The following is a 15,019-nucleotide window of genomic DNA, read 5'->3' on the forward strand; positions in this document are numbered from 1 at the left end:
GGCCAAGGCAAATACCATGCACAAAGTCTAAGGAGACGGCTTTCCTTGGAAAACACAGCAGAAACATCATAACCTCAGGTTTCTAAACATTCTCATTGCAGAGGCACAAGCCTTTAATGATTTTGTAACCTTTCCCAACACTTTCCGCCCAAAACACATCTCTTTAGCAGAATCTTAAAATCTGCCTTATCTTGAGCCGTGATGTCCGTGTGTCCAACAGAGCAGTGTACAGATATCTCGAAAACCACACACAACCTTGCTTATTTACAACAACAACAAAAAACTGGAAAGAAACGAAACACAGTAGCATGCTCACGTGATTTTTTTTTTAATTGGAATTCTCTTTGCATGAGAGCAGTTGACCAACACACACAGAAGCAGCTTAGCTGTTCCAAAATAATTCTTTAAAAAAAATAATGGTAGAATTAACTAAGGGTGGCACACCACATAAATTGCTGCAGACTGTAACCTGTGAACACAGTCTCTGTGGAAGATACTACTTCAGACGTGCACTAGTAGTATATCGATGAGGTACAAAACCCCTTCTGCACAATAAATATGAAAAGAGCAAAACACATAAAACAAATAATGTTTCTCAGATACAATATCTAAAGTTATTTACAGATACTGGCTTTTCTTACCATTAAATTACACATTGAAAACAAGTTCTCTTTCAAATTTTTTAATCACTCATTGCTATTAATGTAAATCTGCTCCTCTACTGCTGCTTTTGAATTAAGTCACAAAAACGATGTAAGAAAATTCCTCTCTCAGGAAGTTCTAGCTTTATTCTGTTTTCAGTCTGGTTTTATTTGCACTAGTTCATCTCACCTGCTCAGTCGCCTCTCTCATTTGTTAAGTAAGAAAAAAGTACATATTTCAAGAGGGAAAACTTTATTCCTCCGTTATACTCAGCTACAGTCACAGACCCAACTCCCTTTATGCATCTCCCCATTCTGCTGTCTAATAAACTAGAAGGGACATAATAAGCATATCAGGAAAATCGTATTACACCCTCCAATGCAGGGCTTCATCAAACCCAAACCTCTAGCTATTATAAAGACGTGCTCTGCTCTGGTATGCTTGGGTTGAACTAAATTGGAATCAGTCCCATCGACCTCTCAGGGCATTTAAGTGAATGCTTCATAGAAAAGATTTATAATGCCAGGTGTGCACACTTCACAGTGGCCTAATCTCGATGGCTAACGCTCTTAGAGCAGGACTGCTCAAAATTCTGGTTTGCTTGATAGCAACAGCAATTAAATGTGGGCAAATAATTTGAGACTGGGAAAATGGAAAACAAAACAAAACCATCAAACCGAAGCAGAGAAACCACCCTTCCACTGTGCTGTTTTCAGCTTTGAGTAAAGCACTGGTGGTAATTTGCTAATGAGAAGCTTATTTCAGGTGGTGGATAAAAGGAACATTTGATGGGCAGCTGTCCATAAGCAAGCTGTTATTTCACTGAATACTAAAGCGTGTGTACTTGAAGTTTCCCAACACATGGAGATTAAAAACATTCTTTTATGCTGTAATGTATTCCTCAAAGTCTAGATGCCATGCTTAGAGGTGGGTAAATTACCTTTAGCAAACGAGTTCTTTAACAAATTTAGCCCTATTTTCTATTGGTAAATTATCCACCCCCATCAGAATTTTTACAGAATTGGCCAATAGTCACAATAGTTTATGAAGACGGAAGTGAGCCTAGGTTAGCTGCAAATTTCTCACTATAGGTGAAATGCACTCCTGGTGCACCAGGGGCCATCAAGACCCACGTGCCACTTTAAATGCCATTTGGAAGGTTTCAGTGGGAGTGAAGCAGTATCATTTCACCCTCTGAGCATTTGCTAGCCACACAGTGTCTGACTGGTCACCAATGTTTCATGATACTATTTCTGTTTCCTGATTGCACGACACAAGCTTTATGAACAGGAGAAGTCCCTTTTTCTGTTCATAACCAAGTGTGAACATGTATAACTGTTCATATCTTTTCCATGACGAGAGAGCTTTCTAAAATGGCCGAGACAGCACTGCCGGTGTTCATATGCTTGTGATTATTTGTGCTAGCATTTATAACACTCTCCTTTCCAGGAACATTCTTGTGAATAAAACCTCGCTCACTGGAATGTTCAAGAATAAAAGGAATAAAAGCTGTGAATACCAGCAAATTGAGCCGATGAGTTTTATTTGCAAGAATGTTTCTAGGATGCTCCATTCATTCAGTCATTGTATTAAAGAGATGACCTAGGTAACTGCTAAAAAGGGCGTGTTTGTTATTTGTACAATAAAATAGTAAACTGGACAGATGGTTACTAAAATTAATTGACTTTATCTATGGAAAAACAGAATAAAGCTGTTGAATCCTATATGACAGGAACTGCCATCTTTTTAAATAACAAGCTATACAGATAGGAGCAGGAATTTAATGGAATGTCAGAAGTTGAAGAAACATGGATTTAATAAATAATATAAAATTTTTTTTGTTAAAATAGAATTCTTGATTTTATAGCTACACGGCTTAGCAACCTTTACATTAACAAAATAAAGCTGAGTCTGTGATGATTAGTTTAAAATAAAATAAAAATACAATTTAACAATAGTATTAAAACAGCCAATGTTCAATCAGTGACAATCCACATAATATGTACATCATGGAATATAAATCAATTAGAAACACAAAATTAAATCATTTCAATTTGTGCAGACATTTAGATATATATATTTTCTATATATATTTTTGCTTTTTTCCCATTTTGTACAATATTAAAAATTAAGAAATACTACATTTTTCAAAATAATATTTTCAGGTTTTAGTATTGGGTCATTTCTTAAAATAATCAACACAACTAGAATTCTTTACTTTCTTTAGCACAGTTCAAAATATCACATTCCCCTAAGTATTTAGAATGTGAGTATTTCATAATTAAGGTAACTATCATCAATATATGCTGTGTGGGAAAAGTACAGCAAGTGATTTGTACACACGTACACAATGTATAAGTAAATGATATTAAATAAGAATGTAGCCAAGGAAAATCACAACACACACAGAGCTCCAGGTATTTCATCTTTCCTGAACATTTATTAATATTTAAGGCCCCAATCCTGAAAAATGTAAGTCTATGAGTAACTTTATGCACATAGGGCTTGAGTCTATGTTCGTTTAAGTCAATGGCAAAACTCCCACTGACCTGAATGCTGCCGAATCAGGATCGGTTCACTTCAGGAGGAGTGCTCATGTGCTTAAAAGTTTGCAGGATCAGGGCCTACATTAACCAATGTATTTGTTTTTAGCACCAAATGCACCCTATTTCCTGTAATCTCTGTATAGAACTGTGCAAGCAGCTATACTGATAAGAACAGTGGCAATGTGATATTGCTGTGTTTTATTTTTCTTCAGTGAATGTGGTGGAGGGGGTGGGGGATTTCATCCACTTCTCTGAAGGAGTCGTTGAAATTACAGGAAGCTTGAATCTAACTGAGCTAAGTGACGCTCCACGAGCCAAACTGTGGCGGCTGGGCCTACAAACAAGAACAATATGGTCCATGCATGTGCTGAACGTGCCCAACGTACTCAGGGCCATTGTTTTTAAAGCCAGACAGTCAGATCGGATGTCCACCAACTTCAACAGGTGTTGGAGCAAGCCCCAAAGGAATGCTCTATAAACTCACCAATGTACAATGGTAACTGACCTCATCTCAGAGAAGTGTTATTAAAAGTATCCAATTAGATTCCCGCCTTCAATCTAGCTGGACTAGAGAGAGACTGAAATGAAGCTAACACAAAACTGTTCTGAAGAATCATTTAAACTATGATATTAAGGTACCTGGGTAAAGAAATGAACAACACTATAAATGTTTCTCTGACCATTCTGCGCAAGCTTACCCTGAAGTATTTAATAGATTTGAAAAATAAATTGCTCCTAATTTATAGTCTAAACGTCATGAGGCCTTGGGCCATTTTACAGGGTATTCACTGAAATACTGCACTGCACCTCTCACCCGAAGGGAAAAGGCCCATCTGTGAAGAGTTCCACAGTTGTGGTTCTGCTTTTTGGTATAAACGAATGTTGCTTTGCTTATCCCAGACTTAGGTCCTGACTCAAGAAGGCATCCCAATTCAACAGATCAGTTAAAGCACAAAAGCCAATGGGACTTACACATCTGCTTAAGTGCTGTTCCAAATCGACAACAACAAACAGGAAGGCCTAGCATATTCCTTACACACTCAAACTGCCTTTGTCTTTCTTCACAAGGGGAACTGTAGTAAGCAAAGAATGGCTGGGGTGAGCCCCATGTCTTCTGAGGCTAACTCTGAATCCTCTTAGGCCCAAGCCTTCAAAAGCTTACACACATGCTTAACTTTAATCCCACTACTCACGTGCTCGACTAAATGTTTGCACATAAATAAGTCTCTGTAGGATTAGGGCCTTTAGAAATTCATCAGATCATACGTCAGAAAAACTAATATACAGAATTATTGTGAAATATTCCCAGCAACATCCAAGGAGTGGGGGTGAGGAAGGAAAGGGGACCTGACATTGTCTGGAATATATTTCTGTGCTCTAAAACGAAAAAAGTTACTTACAAATGCTTAAAATAAGAGCCTTCACTAACGCTAGAAACACATTTACAGTTTTGCAGATAGCAACACACTGAAAATGTGTTTAATGTTTAATTTAGTTTTGTTGATGGCAACCAGCTTTTTAAAAACTTTTTAACTTCCCTGAACATTTTATAACACGCTGAGCGTACAAAGGGGGTTTAGATGTCTAAAAGACAATACCAAGTCTTACCTTACATTTTCACATTTTAACAAGTTCTGTAACGTATTTATAGTCTTTAAAGATCCTCATGAAAAAATAATTTTGTTTATCCCATAAAGACATTATAGAATTTGATATCTAAAATAGCAACAATCCGTTAGGAATGATAACACATCTCTGGCTTCAGAATTCTCAAATTTTAGATCTCTGTCTATAACAGAACATCTGATTCTGAGTTTTCCAAGCAAAACCTTCATTTATTAGTGATAAGCTACTTTGCCATGAATAGAAGGGTATGGTCTTTGTCAAGATAACTGTTCTTTCAGAAATGCACAGTTGCTGAACTAAGACAGTGAAATGGTGCAAAACACTATACGTCTACAAATCTTCAACAATCACGTTAATATTCTGGGCCAAAATAAAACTGGAAGTAAATAAATAATAATACATTTATATTAATATTTGACTTCTATCAGCAATTATCAAAGGGAACGCAGTGAATATTAAGTGACAGTAGATTTTAGCTGCCATTTTAAAAATCAAAATCCAGATAATTTCAAATAGCTTACAAAAATGAGGTGATAATGTACAAAACTACAGTACGTTCAAGTGTCAACCGAACTCTAATTTGTAATTTAATTTTAAAAATAAACGTATCTTCCACAAGTTATTACATAGCCTTCATTCACAGAAATCAATGATTTAGAGAAACAAATTTTAACTGCAAATATATCTTCCTTTTATCTACAGAAACTAGCATTTTAGAATTTAATATTATGAAAATATCAGAATCATAACCATAGATCCACAAATGTTCCCAAAGGATGACAGACAATTTCAGCTACAGGAAATAATTAAAAGAGAACAAATGGAACTGAAAAAATTAACTTTGAACTGATAAAATATGAATGCAATGAGAGTATGTGAGGTTATTTTAGAATGGTTTTATCATAGATTGAGCTTTCTTTTTATTCAAAACACAAATCAGAGTAGGTGCGTATGTCTGATAGTCTAGGAAAACAACTAAAAAATATCCAGTGTACAGTAGTTGATATTAAAAATCTGCCACTCTGCAGTGGCATCCGTTTAGGAGAATACCACAGTTACTGCTTATAGAAATATACCTGGACTTCAAACATTACTTTTCAGTAGATGAGATTGGAACTCTGTGCTCATTTTAAAAAATAATGCAAGAAAATGAAAGTGTAAATATCCTTTTAAAATTACCACTTGCCAAGCATAAAATATTTTTTAAAATTCAATTTCTACTTCACACTGTACCAAAGTATAAGAAAAATGGGTTGCATTGTTGTCACAGCACATGCTGTTCAGAGTTATTAAGCCACCTCCAATTTTAGTAGCTAATACTTCCAATTGCACAAGAATGTGGAGGATAAATAGAGGAATATTTTTTAAAAGAATTCTTGAGCTTTTTGGAACTTTATACTTTGCTGTGAAGGAAACAGTTCTGAAACTCTGTGGTTGACTGTTAGCCAGACAAGCTAGAAATGAACTGGTCGGAAGAGATGGACAAAAGAGGTTGCTGGTGCAAATTCTGCTCCCATTTACACAGGTGCAAGCCCCACTGCCTTCACGGATGTCTATGAACATTGTTCCCATGTAACTCAGCAGACTGTGACCCACGATAAACAATGTAATACAGAATTATATGAAGGCTCAAATTCTCCTCTTGCAAACCCATTATATTCAGTGAGACTCGCAGGATGTATAACAGGGTAAAAACTGTCCTGAAATGTTCCGAGTTGTCCAAAGTTTATGTACTATATTTTGACTTCTATGAAGAATCACCTTACATGTGACATATGAATGATAACATAAGGAGAATTTACATAAATTTGCCACATAAGCAGCTTATTTTTGTCATTTTCATCCTCAATATTCTCAGATTGTTTTCAATATGAATGTTTGAATTCTCTACAAAAGGAAATGAGGACTTCTTTTTGCAAGCCCTGCCATCCGATGTGAATGTGAATATTAAGAGCTTGGCTAAGATGAAGGTCTGGGATAATTATGCTATGACAACACATTACTTTAAAAAAAAAAAAAAAAAACAGAAAAGGGTCCATGAGTCCAACCACTGAAGAGCAATCCAGAAGAATACATACCAAGTTACCCATACCTTTTAATCCAGTATGGGCACTAGTAGGCATTGGATTTGAAGAATTTTTTAATTTTTAAAAAGTGCGGTTGAGCTGGCATGGAAAAGAACTGTCTTTGTATTCACTGTAAATCTGTCAAAAGGAATCTGCTGTTTAAAAACTGTGCTAAAATAGTCAAATCTATACAACAGACCACTAGATGAAGCTATCAAATTCCTCTTCACCAATGATTATTCTATTGTGTCAGTTATAGTACTGTATATACACAGAAGAAGGAAAACGGGGTAGCTACTATTAGTGAGTACAACAAATCAAGTGAATACTCTGAGTTCAATATTTCCATGAAGTCTCAACAACATTCAAACCACAGGACAGTTAGAATTCAGTACTTTGAAGTGCATAAGTGTCACACTGTTGATAAGCAGCAGTACGGAGCAAGGATATATTAAAGTCAAAAGTGATGACTGGAAAGAACAAGGCAACACATAGGATTATCTGTTTTCCCACATGGCAAATTTGCAGTTCCTTTGAAAGTCTGGGATATGTCAATAAGAGGACATAAAAATGTAAAGAGCAGTAACCACTTCAGTTTCCAGGTTTGGTACATACCAAAACAAGGGTATTGCAAAGAAAAGATTATCTTCCTTCCTTCGATAGTTCTAGGATAACAGGCCATTTTAACACCGCCAGGGTGTGGTATGCATGGGAATGATAAGCAGCCTCTACATTTGACAACTTTCACTACTGCTACTAGTGAGAATTCACCTTGTCATTGCTTTAGTCTTCACAACCTCCAGATGTAGAGTCCTGTCATCATCCCATGCCGTAAACATCCAATTCTTCGTCTTCTAAGTACATCCTGTTTCAGGGATTGTACAACTAACTAATAATGATGCTGTGGACCTCCTAGATGGTGACAGGGTAGCTTTCCCTAAGCGACCTTTGTTCTCTCATCTCTTCTACAGACCATTACTATTCCTATGGCTGAGTGGTGGCTTTGAGAGCTCTACAACTGTTGAGCGAGATTTATTGAGAAACTTTGGAGCCCGACGTAGCAGCCTCTGTGCCTCAGTAAAGGTTTCTGTCAGCTCTTTTTTCCACTGAACAAACTCTGGGTCACTCTGAAAGGGATACAGAAGTTGTTAAGTTCTTCACAGTCAACTGCACATCCAATGCCATTTTCTCTATTAGTATTTTTAACAATGTACTTTATTTTCCAGTGGCAAATGAATGGCTCAAGGTGTTGGTCACACACCACCTTTCAGCACTGAAACAAATCCAGGCAAAGCTGTTACTTTTCTTGAAAGAAAAAGTGTGTGCGCCCTATTCTTTACGAATGTGCTAACTGCCTTGAGCTACTTGGCAACTAGTTTGCTTATATATGCAGACAAGGCTACGTAAGCTCCTAAATTAGTCAGTCAGTTTTGAAAATTTTATCCATTACTATTAAACTAAATTCACTATGACTTAAGTCCCATTGAAATCCAGGTTTTCAGATGTGATACGTCAACCTAGTACAGCTGTATCCATCCCACTGATTTACATGTGAAGTGCAGCAAATACTTTGAGTTTAGTTTAGACTTGACTATATTAAAATGTGTGCGTCTTCTCAGTGCATAACGGGATGTGCGGAAAAGCATTCAATAAACGAAGAAAAATATTTAATTTTACCATTGAGTTTTATCATTTGTATACAGAACATCTGCTTTAGAGACCAGTGAAAAATTACAGTTGCCTCACCTCACACTGCAGGACAAATTGTTTTCCTCCTTTAATTCTCAGCAGGATGCATTTCTTATCTTTAATCTGAGTTTCTTCCACTGAAACAATCTGTTCCATTGTCAGTAGATTTTGCTAAAGCACATTGCAAAAAGAAAGCTGAATTAGAATTTGAAGCTGTTACCCAACAGACCTCAAGCTGAATTCTAATTCATTGGGAATATGCATGTGAATAAGGTTACCCACATGAGCAAATGTTAGCATGATCTGACCCTTAGTTTCTAGTAATACATTAACTAAAACATTTCATAAAGTAAGAGAAAGAATTCAAAGAAATTTACCAAAGGATTTAGTTGCTTAAGGAGTCGAAAAAATTACTAAAAGATCAACTCATAACAGCACAAAACAAGACAGTGCAAAAAAGGGATGTCATTATGAACTAAATAAGTGTTTTCCCCAGTAATAGTTACATTTTACTTTATTCTCTTTCAAATATTATTGCAGTAAAACACTGTAATAAATTATTAGACAATCTTACTGACTATGTCAGAGAGCTGAAAAGGATTATTGAAGCACTACAAATTTACAGATGGAAAAACATACAAGCAGTTTTGTATAAAAGTTTTCAGTAAATACTGCAGTGCAAGAACAATATTTTTAAAATCTCTTGCAGTGTTGTAGCTAAATACACAGATGACATCCCTAAAACATGATCACAGTTGGACTGGACTATAGACACTATAGCACTATCTTTGAGGTCAATGCTATAGTGTTTATTACCTTACCATTTTATGTTTTTTTGTATAAATATTCCAGGGGTCCTAAATGAAAAAACAATAGATTCATAAACTCCCAATTCTTAAAAAAAACACAAATCTGTAAAGTCTATTTTATGTTTCTTGACATCAGCGTGCCTACTCACAAAGTAAAGTACTACTCCATGTAAGCAGAGGTATAAGAATCTGACCTGCCATAGTTACTCCAAAAAAACTTACCAACTTCAATGGGAGTTTCCTGAGTATGGACTTCAAGATTTAGCAGAAATGCCTACCTTTACAATAACTGTGCTTGCTATACTAATTTCAGACTCACCCGTGATTCTCCTTCTCCTCGCCATTCAAGTCGATTTGGAAAGAGGTAAAAGTAACGACGTTGCCACTGTGTCAAGAATGGGTTCCCTAATTTCAACATGTACCCATGCATAATACAGTCCTTCCCTAGTGCATAATCTGTGAATATAGAAGTGTCATTATATACCATCAATCAGCTACAACCCAGAGCATTCAGGAAATGTGCTATGTTCAGAAAACTTTTACTAAGTGTTTTACGAGGTGTTTCAACAACCTATTTAATTTCAGCAAAAGATTCAGTACCTATAATATTCTCTATAGTGTATTACCTTTTGCCTTCTAATTATTATACATGTACATGTGCACACACTGAACCAGATCCTGCATCCCATTACAGCTGAGGGCAATGAAATTGCATTGAAGTAACCAAGAATAGAATTTGGCCCTATTAAGGAAGGAATCTGATTTACTGTTGAAAGAATTGACCCTGAATATGTTGTGTAACAGCATAACTGCCTCTACAAGAGGAATGTTCTGTTTAACTTCTCAAATGTCCAGAGACCCTCATCAGTTCAATTTTACTTTTTTCCATGATTCACTTAATTGACAATTTATCCAAATATGCCAAAAATAATAATACAGACAGAAGACAAATGTTAACACGTTACAGAAAAGGAGAACTGCTCTGTTTTAAGAACATAAGAGTGGTCAAGGACTGGGTAAGATCAATGGTCCATCTAGGCCAGTATCCTGTCTTCCAACAGAGGCTAGTACCAGATGCTTCAGAGGGCATGAGCAGAACAGGACAGTTATCGAGTGATCCAACCCTGTCGTCCAGTCCCAGCTTTGGGCAGTCAGAGGCTTAGAGACACGGACCATGGAGGTGTGTCCCTGAACATTTTGGCTAATAGCCATTGATGGACCTATTTCTCCATGACCGTATCCAATTCTATTTTGAACCTGGTTACACTTTTGGCCTTCACAACGTCCCCTGACAATGAGCTCCACAGGTTGACTGTGTGCTGTGTGAAGAAGTACTCCCTTTTGTTTATTTGAAACCTGCTGCCTAATAATTTCATTGGGTGACTCCCTCTGTTTTATGAAGAGGTAAATAAAACTTTCCTGTTCACTTTCTCCACACCATTCATGATGTTACAGACATCTATCATATCCCCCTTAGTCATCTCTTTTCTAAGATGAACAGTTCCAGTCTTTTAAATTTCTCCTTATATGGAAGCTGTTCAATAATCCTAATCAGTTTTGTTGGCCTTCTCTGTACCTTTTCCAATTCTAGTATATTCTTTCTGAGATGGAGCAACCAGAACTGCACTCAGTATTTAAGGTGTGGATGTACCATGGATTTATTTAGTGGCTTTATGATATTTTCTGATTTATTATCTATCCCTTTCCTAATGGTTCCTAACATTCGGTTAGTTTTTTTGACTGTTGCTGCACACTGAGCAGATGTTTTCAGAGAACCATTCATGATGACTCCAAGATCTCATTCTTCAGAGGGAACAGCTAATTTAGACCTCATCATTTTGTATGTATAGGTAGATTTATATTTTCCAATATACATTACTTTGCATTTATCAACACTGAATTTCATCTGCCATTTTGTTGCCCAGTCACCCAGATTAGTGAGACCTTTTTGTAATGCTTTGCAATCAGCTTTGGACTTACTTAACTATCTTGCGTAATTTTTTATTGGGTGCAATTTCTGCCATCTGACTGTTTACCCCCTCCTCCAGATCATTTATGAATATGTTGAACACATTTAGTAGTAATTCCAATTTAAACTTTTCTGATTAGCTTGCCTGTTGGGACTGCAGTTTAATATGTATGAAGGAAAGTCATCTTTGGGCTGTTGACACCACGCCTTGGTCTGCATTTTGAAATGTGCCCATGTTTCAGTGCCATCATTTATAAATTGTTTTAAAATATATAAAGTATGGAATGACTACAAGAGAAGAACCAGAAAACAAAAGGCCAAAAAAAATAGATAAGGAATTTGTGAAGGAAAATGAGCTCACCCCAAACTACCACAACTGGACACCATACTGAGAGGTAGGGACAGGGGACGGAGCTCATTCTGCATTGACTTAATCTCAGGGAGCCTCTCTGAAGTCACTGGAGTGCCACAAGATGTAGGTCAATGCAAAACTTGTCCTAAGGTGATGAACACACTAGAGGGCTACCCTATGCCAAGAAGAGAAGGTCCCACATTATCACCGATCTCAAGTACATCATTCAATATCTTATTCAAAGGAGTTATGTCTGATACAATGGGTCTCACTTTTTCTTTCAGATACTATCCTCACCATAATATCAAATGCTGGATACACATTAGTGAAGACACTACAAGCTTGAAGATAACCAAAGCACCATATAGTAATCCCTCTTGACTTTGAAGGATTAATTCATAGCTTTTCTAAAAGGTCAAATTACATCACATTCAGTATCTCAAAGTATTTTAAGAAATACAGACTGAATAAAATGAAACTTAAAAGAACAGGACGGACTCTGAATTACAGGTGATCAACAACATAAAACAACAGATTACTGTTGGAACATGTTTAACTTTATCTAGCATTAAAGAGTGAAAACATATGCACTGAAAATATTACCTTCCTCATGGCCAAGTTGCTTATTTTTAGCCCTCTTCCTGGCCTCAATTTTATCCGTGTCTGCATTTACTGCATCATAAACAGTTTCTGCTACTTCTTGCTGCCAACGCTCTGATATTACCAGAGGAAAGTTCTTATACAATTCTTGGTCACTATCAAGCAACTAGGAGAGAAAAATGAAGGATTTTAACATGTTCTATTACCATTACCAACATACCCAATGTTTCCAATGCAATAATAAATATAATTTTAAAAAAGATTAGAATGATATTGACACTGTGAGGTAGACTAAGATTCCCAATTTTCCATGTTAATACAAACTTGAGAAAGCAAAGATCTACAGTGCACGGTACACTGTTTTCTAGTCCTTGTGTATTTAAAGTGATAGTTTCTTATTTGACAGTACGGGAAATCTTATCTCAGATCTTAAATATACAGACACTGGATTTTTTGCTATTCTTTAGACATTGCACAAAAACTCTTACACCAGTAATATGATGTAAGTTATGCAAGTGATACAATGTCTGAACAAGGATATAAAAACTTTGACTGCCACTTTAAGATGGAATTCTGAAATTCTTACTTTTATTAGCTGCCCTGTTCAAGAAATCTCTAACTATAACAAGCTCCCCCGCCTATTGCTCTAGCAACAGCAACTGACTCCACTAAATCTGTTTCAGCCTCAGAAACAACATTCTTTTGGGAACTAATTAACTTTTCGATTGATTTCAATCCATATATCATAAGGCAAAGAGAAAAATGGGTAGTTTATTATTTAAACATTTGAAAATGTAGCCCAGTACCTGGGAGCCTTACAACAATTAAAAAAATTATAATTACTATAATATCCTCACAACTTGCTGCACTGGTGAGCCCATTAAGTAAAAGATTGCTCAAACAGACACATTTGCATTATTTCCTGTGTAAGGTCTGAGGTCTTTCTCTGCAATAAACAGAAGCAGCCACAGAAGGACAGCAGCAGCCATGAGTTAAGGAGCAGAAAGTCACATCCTCAAATTCCATCTAAACTGCATCCAAACAATGAAATATCAGTCTGCTTAGGAGGCGTTCCTGTCCTAATAGGACTCATCATCACCAGATAAAGAAATAGATTTTTAGATAAACTTTGTTCAATAGCATTCTGTCTGGCAAGGAATCATTTATCAACAGTTGTGATTGTGAAATCTGTACTTCTTAATTGTTTTACCTTTAAGGTCCCTACTTCTCTATTGTTTATCTGTCTGGTTTCTGTCTGTTGCATAACTAATTTTGCAAGATTTAAATCAACTAAGGTGGTGGGGTGGGATTGGTTAAAAGAAGTGTTTCATTAAGGGCTAAGATTGGGAAAAAAAATACTGTTTTGTAGTATTTTAGTTTAAAATGATTGGCTAAGGTATAGCTAAGCAGGACCCAAGTTTTAACTATATAAACTGGGGTCCAAAAGAAATTCTTTGGACCTAACTCCAGGACACAGCCCAAGATCAGAGCTGCCAGAACTCAACATCCTGCTAGTCATATGTGCAGAAGCTGAAGCCCCGGACAATCTAATCTTGACTGGCCATAAAGAAAAGTTTGTCTGCCTTACTGGGAGTGGTGACCTTGTATGCTTACCGTGTGTGTTCTTACCGTGTGTTGGTCACTGTTAATAAATAGAGGTTAAGTACATGACTGTGTAAGGCTCTTTCACTGGTAAAAGGCCCCGCAAACCCACAGAAAATTATGCCTGGAGCCCTAGGAACTGGGAGTGCCTAAATTAACCAGGTTACGCCTTGAGCCCCTGAAAGGGTAAAGGTGGGGTGCTCTGGCGTGCGCGGGTAACACCTGAAGCTCAGAAGAACCAGACCCTTGTAGGTTGTCAAACGGAGCAAGTTTCAGATGCTTGGGACCTCCAGTGAGAACTCCCTAATGTTGGTACTGGCAGCAATATCTGAATTTCTGCACTGTGACAGAGAGCAGCAATCCCTCAGTTTGCTTCTAGATCATTTAGAGCCTTATTCAGAATTCCAGCTCACTCAGGCGGCAAACAGGCAGTCAGAACAGAGCATGGAGCACCAGGATTCTGTGCTCCTAGTGGTTTCACTCCTCTAAACACAGAACTACTTTACTTTCATCCATTTCTGGGAAAGCAAAGAGATCACAGACCTTTCTTCACTTGCAAGGAAGAGGATGTAGGCCAAAGCATTTTCACTACCTCTCCCAGTGGCCTCGCAAAGACACTGAACAAGAGGGATGAAACAGGATGCAATCTTGAAGGACGCCATGCATGGAAGCCCTTATGGGGAAAGGGTGAGTGCTTAATGACCACCAGCTGAGATCCATCAGAGAAGAAGAAAATAATGCACTGACTAGTGGATCACCCCAATTACTGCTCAGGATATCAATTCTACTGAGATTGAAGACCACCTCTCAACCCTGCTAAATGCGTTGGCTCGAGGAGCGTTGTTCAATATTGCCCTATCATGTTCTATAGTCATTATGTTTAAACAGATTATATTTTTATCCAGATGCATTCTTAATTTTGTTACATAACCAGTGTCAATAGAATGTCAAACTGTGTTAAAAGCTTTTTCAGAAGAAACATTCTGACACAAAACTGAGTAAAAATTGTTTCTATGGTAGCACTGTGCTGATATGAAAAGGCATTTTCCACACACAGATACTTTTCCATACTTCCATGGTAATTTTACATTGTTAATAATGAGCCTTTAAAATAGTCA

At 36.9% G+C, this 15,019-nt stretch overlaps 1 protein-coding gene across 1 annotated transcript in view; it reads right to left on the minus strand.

Annotated features, from left to right (window-relative positions):
* Window positions 1–307: 307 nt before the first annotated feature.
* The window catches only part of GRK3 (G protein-coupled receptor kinase 3), a 116,006-nt gene continuing 101,294 nt past the window's right edge, over window positions 308–15,019 (minus strand). The window contains exons 18-21 of the mRNA XM_067539422.1: window positions 12,303–12,465; window positions 9,698–9,834; window positions 8,627–8,740; window positions 308–8,007 (exon numbers count right to left, since the gene is read on the minus strand). Coding sequence (XP_067395523.1) covers window positions 7,846–8,007; window positions 8,627–8,740; window positions 9,698–9,834; window positions 12,303–12,465 — 576 coding nt within the window. The 3' untranslated portion in view covers window positions 308–7,845. The remainder of the gene's footprint in view (window positions 8,008–8,626; window positions 8,741–9,697; window positions 9,835–12,302; window positions 12,466–15,019) is intronic.

The sequence above is a fragment of the Emydura macquarii genome, unplaced genomic scaffold (assembly GCF_026122565.2).
Source record: "Emydura macquarii macquarii isolate MOO-44397 ecotype Brisbane River unplaced genomic scaffold, CSIRO-AGI_Emac_v2 contig_554, whole genome shotgun sequence".
NCBI lineage: Eukaryota > Metazoa > Chordata > Testudines > Chelidae > Emydura > Emydura macquarii.